Here is a 13,401-nt window from a genome sequence, read left to right on the forward strand (position 1 = left end):
ATTTTGGTCAGCCTCAGTTCTGTATTTATGGAGTTCATTAGATTTTTTTTTTAAATGGCTCCTTCCCAACCATACTAAAAGTAGTAGTTATAAAATATAAACTTCTGGATTATGGTTTCTGGTGACCAATGCCGAGAGACAAATCAGTTTCAAATTATTTCATACTTTGAAAGGAATCGGTTATCTATTATATTTAATATTAATCATCTGGGAATTAAGCAAATAAATACAATTTTAACAAAATTGGGCTGGTGTCAAAAATATTTTTGGTAGTGAAGTGAATTTGAAATAATCTGGGAGAGTAATTGTTACTTCCAGTAAATGTCTAAAATCAATCCATATCCCCTTCCTCAATCTATATGCTCTAGCCATCAAAAGAACCTTTCCATTATTTAGAGGAACCAAACACTCTTTGTTTTAACTCTGCTTTCTGCCATGTTCTAAAAATCATGCTTACAACTATTGCCAAATAAATAATTCCACATTCCTTGCTGTTTACTGGAGTTTATAATCCAAAAGCAACACTATCAGTGTAATGGCATGAGCTCAACACACAATCAAAAATGGCAAGTTTATTTGCATTTTCATGCTGTATGTACTGGACGTTGTCTGTCATGTAATTCATGATTTTGTTTTGTACATGGGATGTAGGTGTTGCTGGCCGGACCAGCATTTATTGTCCATCCCTGAAAACATTTAAGAGTCAACTACGTTGCTGTGGATCTGGAGTCACATGTAGGCCAGACCAGGTAACGATGACAGATTTCCTTCCTTGAAGGACATGAGTGAACCAGATGCGTTTTTATGACAATTGACACTGGTTTCATGGTCATCATTAGATTTCTAATTCCAGATTTTTATTGAATTCATCTGCCATGATGGGATTTGAACTCGGATCCCTTGGATCTCTAGATTAGTAGTCCAGCGACAATAACATTACGCCACTGCTTCTCCTCCGGTCTCTTATTGAATTTAGGTTGAAGGATTATTATACAAAATCATTTTTAAGTTTACAGATGTGGAAAATACAATTTGTTTTGACTTGATTTATTATTATCACATATATTGGGATACAATGAAAGTATTGTTCCTTGCACGCTATACAGACATGACTCTTCCTTCTGTGACTTGATCCTAGATTTCCTAAACCACAAATTGCAATTGGTAAGGATAGGCACCAATCACCTTGTCCACGATCATCCTCAACACAGGTGCCCCACAAGGCTGTGTCCACAGCCCCTTACTATACTCCTGATTCACCTATGACTGTGGCCAAATTCCCCTCAAACTCGATTTTGAAGTTTGTTGATGATACCTGGGTTAGATCTCAAACAATGATGAGGTGGAGTACAGGAAAGAGATAGAGAATCTGGTGAACTGATGCGACGACGATAATCTCTCCCTCAATGTCAACAAAAAGAAGAAGATAGTCATTGACTTCAGGAAGCACAGTGGAGGACATTCCCCTGTCTACATCAACAGGGACGAAGTGGAAATGGTTGAGAGCTTCAGACTTCTAGGTATCCAGATCGCCAACAACCTGTCCTGGTGCCTCCATGCCAACGCTATAGTTAAGAAAGTCCACCAACGCCTCTGCTTGCTCAGTAGGCTAATAAAATTTGACATGTCCACTACGACTCTCACTAACTTTGACAGATGCACCATAGAAAGCATTCTTTCTGAATGTATCACAGCTTGGTATGGTTCCTGCTCTGCCCAAGATTGCAAGAAACTACAAAAGGTTGTGAATGTAGCCCAATCCATCACACAAACCAGCCTCCCATCCATTGACTCTGTCTACACTTCCCACTGCCTTGGTAAAGCAGCCAGCATAAGTAAGGACCCCATGCACCCTGGACATTCTCTCTTCCACCTTCTTCCATTGGGAAAAAGATACAAAAGTCTGAGGTCACTTACCAACCGACTCAAAAACAGCTTCTTCCCTGCTGCCATCAGACTTTTGAATGGACCTACCTTGCATTAAGTTGATCTTTCTCTACACCCTAGCTATGACTTAACACTCTATTCTGCACTCTCTCGTTTTCTTCTCTACCAACAGTATACTTTGTATAGCGTGTAAGAAACAATACTTTCACTGTATACTAATACATGTGACAATAAATCAAATCAAAACATACCATTCGTAGAGTACATCAGGAGAAGGAAGGGAAAGGGTGCAGAATATCGTGTTATAGTCATAGTTAGTGTGTAGAGAAAGATCAGCTTAGTCTATTCATTTCACAGAGATAGTTAATATTTTGTTTCACAATCAGTTCAGTTTCACAATCAGTTCATGATTTGGTTCTTAAATGCTGGTTATTGAAAGTTCATAGTTTTAGAACGAATCTTTACAGATGTTACAATTTCACTATCTCTTTCACTGCAAGTGCAATTCAATACTTTTTCTTTTTTGTATAATAACTGTATATGCAATCAAGATACAAACATTGACTATCATTTAACGAAACTAGCTATATATTAGTGATCATGTATTAAAAACTTAGAGATTGAGACTAGAATATAAAGTTAAATGCACCAAACCAACACTTGCAGTGCCAAACCACATTGATAAGAACATAGAACATTACAGCGCAGTACAGGCCCTTCGGCCCTCGGTGCATGGGTTGGAAAGTGCATGGGTTGGAAAATTTGTCATAAAGTAGCTTCACCTGCTAGATGTGCTCTCTTCAATTGTGGCTTCTCCACTGGAAGTGTGACAATGATGATGAACTTCCCTTACAAAATTGTTAAGAGTAGGAAAAATCTCAAATCATTTTGATAAATTTTAATTCAACCCATTGGCCTGGATTTTGCAGTCAATACTGAAGAAAGGGGACTCACTGCCGACTTTGAAGAAAGCTGTGCTGAAAGATCTAGCTCACTGTCCAAAACCCGACAAATTCCAGGGCAATACATGTTTTAAGATAATGATGAATTTTCAAGTTTTCCAATTGGATATAAAGTAGCTCGGATTATGGGGAGAAGTGACAACTATTTTCAGAGACGATGGAAATCAGTGAACAACTGTCCCTTGAATCACAACTCCACCATAACCTAGTTCCCTTTATTCCTATTTGCTGTAATTTACTAGCATAACATCTGTTTAAAATTTTGAGCTAGATCAGCTTTAAATAGGTGTTACCTGAAGACATTTTAAAAAATAGGTGTTACCTGAAGACATTCTTTTTAAAAATTCCTTTTTAGCAGTCAAATCTAATATATTCCCAAGATTTGAAGATTGTTCTATTTTTTGTCAGCAACCCCAAAAGAATTTCTTGTAGTACTTTGTGATTAGTCGATTTCATGATGTGGTATTCATGGGAACACATAAAAAGAAATTGATCTCCGATATAAGGAACATTCCTTTGTTCTTTCATAGCTAGTCCAAAAACTGTAAACAATCTTTATGGGCATGGCTCTGGAGTGAAGTCATGTTGTCTCTTATGAATCATTCTTGTTGTAACATAAGATTGCTGTAAATGGATAGTAACCTTTATTTTATCACTGAGGTAATATCCATGCACAGTTTTATAATTTGGTCTGATCTGAACGAGGATGACAATGGAGGTTTTATAGTTGGCTTTTCTCCTCCTCGGAAGAAATGAAAAATCAGCTAACATTTTCACTTCTATTCACAATCCTGCCATCCTTCCTGAGATGTTTTAGGATCAATTTTAACTTTGGCTATTCTTGCTTAAAGCCTGAGAGATAGTAGCCGCAACTTAATTACCAATCACGCCAGTGGGATTTTCCCATCCCGCTGCAGTGAACAGAGTTTTGGTTGGCTGCCAAATTCTCAGACCTTGCTACAGTGGGAGCATGGTGTGGACGGCAGATAGGATCGCATCCACGGCGGATGGCAGCAAGAAGAATTTTATTGGGTCAAGTGAATAACTCGTGTGAAGAAAAATGGCATAATTAAAATTGAACTAAAATTAAATCTTTGTGTTAAAAGGAAAAAGGTTGGAAAATTGGATGTTGCAGGGGTGGGCAGCGGAAGGAATGTGCTTTGACATACACGTAAGGCTATTTGTGTGTGGGTGGTATTGTGCATGCGAAGATGGAAATTACTTAGGCTTTGTATGGAAATCAGACAGGAAGGTGGTTTTCATTGGAGCCCTTTGTTGAGGGGATGTTGCTATCCTTTAGTTAAGTTGAGCTGGGAGTACTACTTTTTTAGAATGTATTATTGGGAGCGTTGGATTGGTAAGGCCTTTAAGCTGGGGGCTCAGATTGCCTGATACTTCCTGAGTTCCAGTAGGAGGCTGTACATAACCTGTTCAATCTGATATTTATCCATATACATTTATCCATAAAGATTGTGGAAATAAATGTGCTTTTCCATAAATTAACAATGCACCTAGTTGTTAGTACTGAGTGATTTACCCATTATAGAGTGGAGATTGGTTGGTAATTGGATCAGTGTCTGGCAAGCAGCCCTTGCAATCATGGAACTTGCAGACTTGCAAAACAGGCCATGATTTTTGCTGCCACACAATTTTAATATATTCCCAACTAACGACTATTAGCAACCAAAATCATAGAATCATAGAATCCCTACAGTACAGAAGGAGGCCATTTGGCCCATCAAGTCTGCACCAACAATAATCCCACCCCAGGCCCTATCCCCACAACCCCACACATTTACCCCGCTAATCTCTCTAACCTACACATCCTGGGACACTAAGGAGCAATTTAGCGTGGCCAAAGCACCTAACCCACACATCTTTGGACTGTGGGAGGAAACCGGAGCACCCAGAGGAAACGCACGCAGACATGGGGAGAATGTGCAAACTCTGCACAGACAGTGACCCAAGCCGGGAATCGAACCCAGGCCCCTGGAGCTGTGAGGCAGCAGTGCTAGCCACTATGCCGCCACCATGCAAATCAACGTGTTGTATTGTTAGCTACTTTTAAATAATGTCTACGTACCTGTGAAACATTCCTTATTGACTGGCATCAAAATTGTCATTTTGAATCTGGTCTGGATAATAAACCTCTTTCTTGTTTTACTTTTGGAGATGAATAAAACAAGAGATTTTGGGATACTTCTTCATTTGGACCCTCCAAATAATAAGCCACTAATGTTTTAGTCTTTTCAGAAATAAGGTAGACTAAATGTTATTGCAAAGTTGATTTTCCAACATAGAAATATTGGTGATAATATTTCGAGAAGTAAATGCCCCCTGTATTGTTGTTCCAGAGTATAAATTCACAGTGCACACATATTTTGTATTTATTTAGCTGACAAGCATAGTTTAAGTCACAAAATATTGATAAATATTAACTTCACAACGATCTGAAAAAGAAAAATTGTTGCACCATTGTGCAGAATCTTCTGCCTTTTGGCTATGAGTGTGAGTCATTTCCAGATACTGACCCGACTCTGCCGCTCAGGAGGTCCACCTGGGGAGATCTGCAATCCTTCAGTAACTCTGTCCAATTAAGAATGGCAAGCTGGTCCTTGAGCCAGCAGACCTGAGAGGGCTGCAGCATTATAGAAGGACAAGTGTACCTCTGTTGAAAGGCAGAACACGAGGGCATCTCCATCTTGAGGCTCCCTCCGAAGAACTTAGTCAAAAAAATTTAAAATCTATGGCCTCAGCTGTGAGGGAAAACATCTCCACAGACTGACAGTAGTAATTGTGGCCCACTGACAGCTCTGAATCTAGTGGAAGGGTTTGCATCTTCCCAACTCATTGGTTTTTGGGTGCCAAAATTCCCACTAGCGTCTCACTGTCTGGTTCCCCATTCAAATGCATTGAACAGCGTGAAGTTCCTGCACTTGGACAGTAGACATAAAGTAAATATGCCACAAAGTCAAATCAAGTCACAAGCCTAAGTATACTATTTAGGACATGGTAAGTGTGATAACTGAGAAGTTAATTACTGTTTGGCAATCTCTCTGATACTCAAAATGAAGTAAGGTAAGCCTGGCTAATGGCAGCAGCCATTCTTTGACCAGTTACAGGAAATTTTGTGCCATTGCATATACATGGGTGCAAGATGAAAAGCTTCAACAAAATGGCTTTTCACAGCAATGCTAAAATATCTGTTCTCTAAGAAATTTGGCAATTTAACATATTTTAAATATTTAGCAATAGAACAAAGTTGTCATTTATGATTTCTAGATGTTGTAAAACATTTATAGGAACTAAAATAATAATTAACTTTACAGGCCAAGATTTATACTGTCATGGTTTTCTTTATCTGTTTGATTGTTGTTGCTACACAAGTATCTGTGCAAATACATTTTTACTGGCATGCTTTAACTATTTTATACTAATCATGAATAAAGCTAGCTTAGACTTAACTCATTTATTGAACTGGAGTTTTTAAATTAATTTTCTTTTATTCCTAGGTTCCAAATTCAAAGAGGGAAAGGTGATGCCACCAGCTACAAGAGTCTTGGTCACTGCTTTAGAACAATTTTTCATCAGGAAGGGTACAGCTTTTGACTCTATTTATTGAATAGGTTGATTTGTTTTGGAAATGAATGTTTTGAACATGGAGGACATCTGATCTGATGGGAGTTTATGAATATACCTGGGGCAATTGATAAATATTACAACAGTTATTCAGCTCTTGCTTGCTTGTACCATGCAAAGCCTCCCAAACATGGGAGGCAGTTCATCACCATCTTCTCAAGGGCAACTAGGGATGGGCAATAAATGCTGACCAGCCAGCGATGCCCATGTTCCATGAAAGAATAAAAAAAACAGTACTTAGTTTTATGAGTAATAATACTAAAAGAAATGATAATACTAAAAGAAAAACTTGCATTTCATATAGTGTTTTTTCACAACCACTGGATGTCTTGAAGTACTCCACAGCCCATGTTTGAAGTGTAGTCACTGTTGTAACGTAGGAAAGAGGACAGCAAATTTGCATTCAGCAAACTCTGAAATAGCAATGTAATAATGACCACAATCTGTTTTTTATGATGTTGATGAAGAAAAAATTGCCTGGACAGTGGGGATAACTCCCTTATTGTTCTTTGAGGTAGTGCCATGGGATCTTTTATATCAAAATGATAACCACCAGTAAATGAGAGCATAAGGTTGAATAATTGTGGGAAAGGAGATTCATATGAAGTAAGAAGCAACTGGTTGGAGGGAAGAACTATAAAGACTTTGAGTTAATGGAAAAGAGTTTGAGGCACCAGTTACAATCAAGTCAGAGATTCGAGAAGAAAGCTGGATAGCAATGAGCATAACTTTGGTGACAGACCATGATAACTTGTTAGAATCCATTATTAAGGAAGTAATAACAGGACATTTTGAAAGCCAAAACGCAATCCATCAGAGCCAACATGGTTTTATGAAGGGTAAATCGTATTTGACTAATTTGCTCAAGTTCTTTGAAAATGTAACAAGCCAAGTGGATAATGGGAATCCTGTCGATCCATATTTGATTTTCAGGAAGGCGTTTGATAAGGTGCCACATAGAAAGTTAATACGCAAGGTAAGATCAACTGGGGTTAGGAGTGATTTATTAGCTTGTATAGAAGACTGGCTAATTGACAGAATATGGAGTTGCCGGCGTTGGACTGGGGTAAACACGGTAAGAAGTTTCACAACACCAGGTTAAAGTAATTGACAGAAGGTAGAGTCAGGATAAATGGGTCTTTTCCTGGTTGGCAAGATGTAACTAGTGGGGTGCTACAGAGTTCAGTCCTCGGTCCCCAACTATTTACAATCTGTACTAATGACTTGGATACAACAAGTACTAAAGGTAGTACTTGTAGTAAAGTACTACAGGTAGTACTAGAAGGTGCTAAAGCCAAATTTGCAGATGACACTAAAATAGGTGGGATAGTAAGTTGCAAGAGGAAATAAGAAATTTACAAATGGATATAGATAGATTAGGTGAGTAGCCAAAGTGTGGCAGATGGAGTTTAACATGGATAAGTGGGAGGTTATCCATTTTGGTCAGAAAAATGGAAAGGCAACTTATTATCTAAATGGAGAAAGAATTTGGGGTGCTTTGGTGCAGAGGGATTTGGGTGTCCTCATGCATGACTCGCAGAAAACCGGTATGGAGGTACAGCGGGTAATAAGGAAAGCAAATAGAATTTTGGCATTTATAGCTAAAGGAGTAGAGCATAAAAGTAAGAAAATGTTGCTGCAACTATACAAGGCATTGGTGAGACCGTACCTGGAGTACTATGTACAGTATTCCCCTTATTTGAGGAAGGTTGTAATGGCATTAGAGGCAGTTCAGAGGAGGTTCACTAGATTGATTCTAGAGATGAGGAGTTTGCCTTAAGAGAAATTGAGCATTTTAGGCCTATACTCTAGTGTTTAGAAGAATGGAGGAGATCTATTTGAGGTATATAAGATGATAAAAGGTATTGACAAAGTAGGTGTAGATTGGATACTTCCCCTCATGGCGCAACCTAGAACAAGAGGTCATAGTTTTAGGATAAGAGCTAGCAGATTTAAAACAGAGATGAGGAGAAACTACTTCTCTCAAAGAGTGGTGAATCTGTGGAATTCACTGCCCCAGAGTGTGGTGGATGCCGGAACATTAAGTAAACTTGAGAGAGACAGATTTTTAATTTGTAATGGGTTGAAGAGTTATGGGGAACGGGCAGGAAAGTGGAGTTGAGGCCAAGATGAGATCGTATTGAATGGCTGAACAGGCTCGAGGGACTGAATTGCCTATTTCTGGTCCTAGTTCTTATGTTTTTATGTTTTCAAGTGTATGATTTTGCAGACTGAAAAAGACTTTGAAAATGTTCAAAGCAATAACTTGAGTTGCTAGGAATTGTGGGTGGAATCTTGTTGTTACGTCAGGGGTCGCACCTGCCACCTGGAGAGCCGGTAAGAGACCAATTGTGTGCCTCTTTTCGGGAAGGGCTGCCAAACCACATGCTAATCAGACTGGTGAAGCCACCGGCAGAGTAACTCTTGGGCTCAACAGTGCCACTGAGGAGTTTGTGGCTGCTGCTGAAAGGCCCAGGATCATGAAGGACAAAGACTGCAGGTAAGTTATGTGAGAGAGGGGATTTTGAAGGATGCAAGTGGCAGGGAGAGAGGTCAGAAACAAAGGCAGGGGATTATCTCTCAACGGGTCACCCTTATCGATGTCCAGTGCCCTGGTCAGCACTGATTGCTTTTGATCAAAGGACCTTTCCCCCAGAGGTAATGAGCACAGGTTTACCTGTCATGCACAGCCCATGGTGATAGGTCCATTTAAAGCTGATTAATCCCAGTGGCGGCCCTTAAGTAGTCACTGATTCAGCACTTAAAGAACCTCCCTTGCCAGTGGGGCAGGATGGCTGACCATGCGCCTTTCCGCCCAGAACTTAATTCTGGTGGAGGTGGAAAGGCTTCAGCGTTCACATACGCCACCACCTTGCCTAAATAAATGCCATTCTCACCTCAGCTTGTCATCAGCAATAGCATAAAACTTTGCCCACAGTTACAGAGTGTGACATAGGCAAAAAGATCTGTAAATGAACCGGCCACAATGAAAATCATGATTCATGATTAGTATAAATTTTCAAGATGATGAATAACTTGACTATCAATCTTTCTGTTGTGATCCTGTGAGCTTAAGTAAGTTTGCATGCAATAGAAAAGATTGATTGGAGGTAAGAGAAATTGAATTGGGCAGCACAGTGACAATGGGCAGAACGGTAGCACAGTGGTTAGCACTGCTACCTCAGCACCAGGGACCCGGGAATGGCCTCCTTCTGCACTGTAAAGATTCTATTATTCTATTCTAAGTGATAACACTGGACAGAAATAGTTTAGAGACACGTATCTTGAGAGTGCTGAGTGGTACCATTGGAATCAGAAGTCTTATTTGAGTTCATAATGCAAAGAATTCAGCAGGTCTGGCAGGGTTCAATGTATGCTGCAATATTAGGACAGAATGGATTAATGCAAGTTGCAATTTAGCAAGATCATTGCCATCAGATTTGGAAGAGATAAGATACCCAAAACACCATGACTCCTTCAGGTAGACAGAAAGATGCTAAGGTGGATCCACACAAGTAACAGGAGAACTTTTCAATAATTCTTTCATTAAGCACTCTAATAGTGAGTGTATAAAGGTTGCAAGCAGATATTAAATTAGCTTAACCAGTTTATTTGCATTTTCTGTTTAACCTGTTTAAATCTGTGCTCTTGGAAGTTGATGATGCCTCATCAATGGATAATTTCTATGTTAGGACTTCAAGATCTGTTAATATCAGCAACCTGAAATACATGCAAATAAATTAGAACATTGATTTAAACATTATATGTGGCTCAATGAATACTGTACGCACAATATGACCGATGAAGACTAAACAATTCTTACACCATTAATCTCGGGGATTAATCGATCATGGATATGGGTTGACTGATATTATTCAGTAGTCCACCAATGTATTTGAAATTGCACAAAGGCTGTAGCTGTTGGTCTGAGACTAGAAGGTACAGTTCAGGCTCCAGCCAGACAAGAGTAAAGTACTATGGATGCTGGAAATAAGAACAGAACATGCAGCATTTCTGACATTTCTGTGGAGAGAGAAACATAGTTGGTGGATAGAATTTTCCCAGATTGTTGGAGGTGGATTCGGAGTAAAGTGGGGTAGGGAAAGTGATCAAATTCACATTGGGTCGGTATCATAATGTGATCCTGTCCTCTTCTGGTTTTCCTCGGGAGGCAAACGGGAACTGTCGAGTAAGTAAGAAGTTGTTAACAATATTTTAACCCTGAATCCTGGATTTCCTCGCCATGGAACCTGTTTTCCAACCTGTTAGCAACACACCGGGCTACCAAGGCAGTGATACATTGGAACAGTTTCAGGCAAATAACAAGCTGGGAAGGCTTTGCTCAGTGAAATTGAAATTAAAAGCCATGTCCATTCAGAGATTGCTATTCAAAATACTCCTTATCCCGGACAGTCACGGCTTGACAGGTAATTACCAACTTGCCAGCTTCTTGGAAAACCCTTCATCTGCACAACATTTCATTCAATTTCTGCTGCACTTCTCTGCTGCCAGACTTTGCCACATTTCATCCCTGCTGAGGGTCAAGGGCAGAGGGCGCACCACTGCCAACTTCTCCAGTAGCAGAAGGAGGACAACAAGCAGAAACACCAGCTGCCTTTTCCTCAGTTAGATGCTATTTCACGGATCAGAGGAGATGGACACCAAAATCCAACTGAAAGGAGACCCCCAACACAGGGTCTACAGGCAGATATTAAATTCTCCCAACATAGCAAGCAGTTGGGGTTTTCAAGGCAGGCTTTTGCAAATACCTGTAGCTTCCTGCAACAAGACCTCCTTCCCAGTGGGCCAGGTGGGTACACATTGACAATGGACAACACAATGCCTGTTATTGGAGTGCCACCTCCACCCTGTTCCCCTAGGCTTCTGCTTCTTGCCAAGTTGCCCACTCTCTTCTGCAGGAGGGAAAGCAGAGAGATGAGAGTACTCATAATGACGTATGCGCAGAGAAGGGAAGAGCACCATTTGTGGAGGCATGGGTGTGAGAAGGCAGCAGGCTGAGGGTGAGTGTTTGCTGATGAGATGGCGATGTAGAGTCCCTGGAACTGCAAGCTGTATTGTCCTGGGGAGTGCTGGGCAGGAGAATGCTAGGCAAGTCAGAGTGAGTGGTTTGGCACCTGGAACTGTTATGCCAATCGCCTGTCATGCCCTCCTGAAATCCTGGACCCTCTTAGTGCATTGTCTCCTGGCTGGAGGGACAACACTCCTGCGGCTGACTTTTCCAGCTATTTGCATCCACGCCTGCTTAGTTGGAACACTTGTCTTCGTCCTCCAGTCTTTGAGAATGATCACCTCATTCCAAACCCTCAGATCCCACAGCAAGAACCCCGATTAAGAGAGGCTGAGGGTTTGACAGCCTTCCCAGGTCTCCTCTCCATTCCTGTGATTGGTATAGCCTGAAAAATCCAAGTGCTGGTGAGATTTTCTGACTCATGCTGTGAACCCTTTATTTAGAAGTCCTTACTTTGACAGAATGGATGCACATCATACCATGACATCATAAATGAGCAGTGAATACAATATACTAAATTGAAAGAAATACAAGTAAATCATTGTTTCACCTGGAAAATGTATTTGGGACCTTAACTGGTAGGAAGGGAGGAGATAAAAGGGTGGGCGTTGGATCTCCTGTGCTTGCAAGGTGCCAAGGCGACAACATGTTGGGAGTGATTGAGGAGTGGACTAGAATAGAAGGAGGGAGAGGTCCCTTTGAACGGGTGGAAGTTTCTTTACTGTTCGCCATCTCTTTTTGTCATGCACTATCATTCCATTGTCATTTAATCTCTCCTGCCTTCCATTCTATCGTAGACCTTCCCTTTTATTCTTTTCTCCCCTCTGTCTTTCCCTGGCTTGCTTAAAAAATGTTAAATCCCTAAGCATTCCTCGTTCCAACGAAGGATCACTGACGTGAAGTGTTAACTCTGTTTCTGCCATTGTCAATCTGTTTTGCTGGAAGTTTAACTGTCCTGTTTAGGAGAATGCGCTACCTGTATCTGAATTCAGATATTTCTCAAAAATCAGACATTTAAATAAAGCCAATTAATAGTTAATAGTATAACCTGTTCAATATTAAGAAAATGTTAAAACCCAACTATGCAGATAATCCTTTTTTAGATGAAGCAAGATACGGGTATAATCATTACATACCCAACACTAAAAGTCAGAGACATTTTCACAAGGCAAATCTGCTGAAAGTCCATTAAAGCATTGAATCAACAATACAGAATTTAGTGAATAACAAGAACGTGGGCATAATATTTCCAACATGCTGATGTAGAACAAAGTGTCCAGGGGCTCCATCTGAATCAGACCACAGAAGTGTGAGACTACTACTTCTGGTGAGCTTGATCCACTTCACTCAAGTCAAGTCAGACCCTGATTCAAGAATTACATTGGCAGGTTAGAGTCAGTGCAAGCTAAAAATTCTTTATACCGACCTTTAAACGGAAATGCACCCCTGTCACTCTTATCACTGATTCAGAGTTCAACCTTTTAAAAACAACCAAGAGAAAATCTGTTCTATCATTTGCTGATAATCAGGTGAAGCATTCATTCTACATCAGCATGTTGGAAATGTTATACCCATGTTCATGCCTGATTCTTGTCCTTTAAGTGTCCTTGATCCTGCTTCCTATCCTGCCGTGGCAAATGCAAATAATACAGTTGCATATTGCATTAATAGAATGTTTAGTGATACTCTTCTCCCTGTTCATCATCTGAATGTTTACATATCAGATGATTGGAATATCTTCAAGCAGTTTTTCAATTTGAAGGTTTTTGTGTGGAAAGTAAAAGGAAAGCATTCTGCCAACAATGGTGTAAATGTACATCAGATTGTTTTTTTGTGTTAATTAGTCGGCATTAGAAAATGTGGCAGTACTCAAGTACCTTACTG

At 40.1% G+C, this 13,401-nt stretch overlaps 1 protein-coding gene across 1 annotated transcript in view; it reads left to right on the forward strand.

Moving 5' to 3' along the window:
• Nucleotides 1-13,401, forward strand: part of slc25a21 (solute carrier family 25 member 21) — a 615,256-nt gene that overhangs the window by 502,258 nt on the left and 99,597 nt on the right. The window contains exon 4 of the mRNA XM_078233181.1: nt 6,362-6,445. Coding sequence (XP_078089307.1) covers nt 6,362-6,445 — 84 coding nt within the window. The remainder of the gene's footprint in view (nt 1-6,361; nt 6,446-13,401) is intronic.

This window comes from Mustelus asterias, chromosome 18 (assembly GCF_964213995.1).
Source record: "Mustelus asterias chromosome 18, sMusAst1.hap1.1, whole genome shotgun sequence".
NCBI lineage: Eukaryota > Metazoa > Chordata > Chondrichthyes > Carcharhiniformes > Triakidae > Mustelus > Mustelus asterias.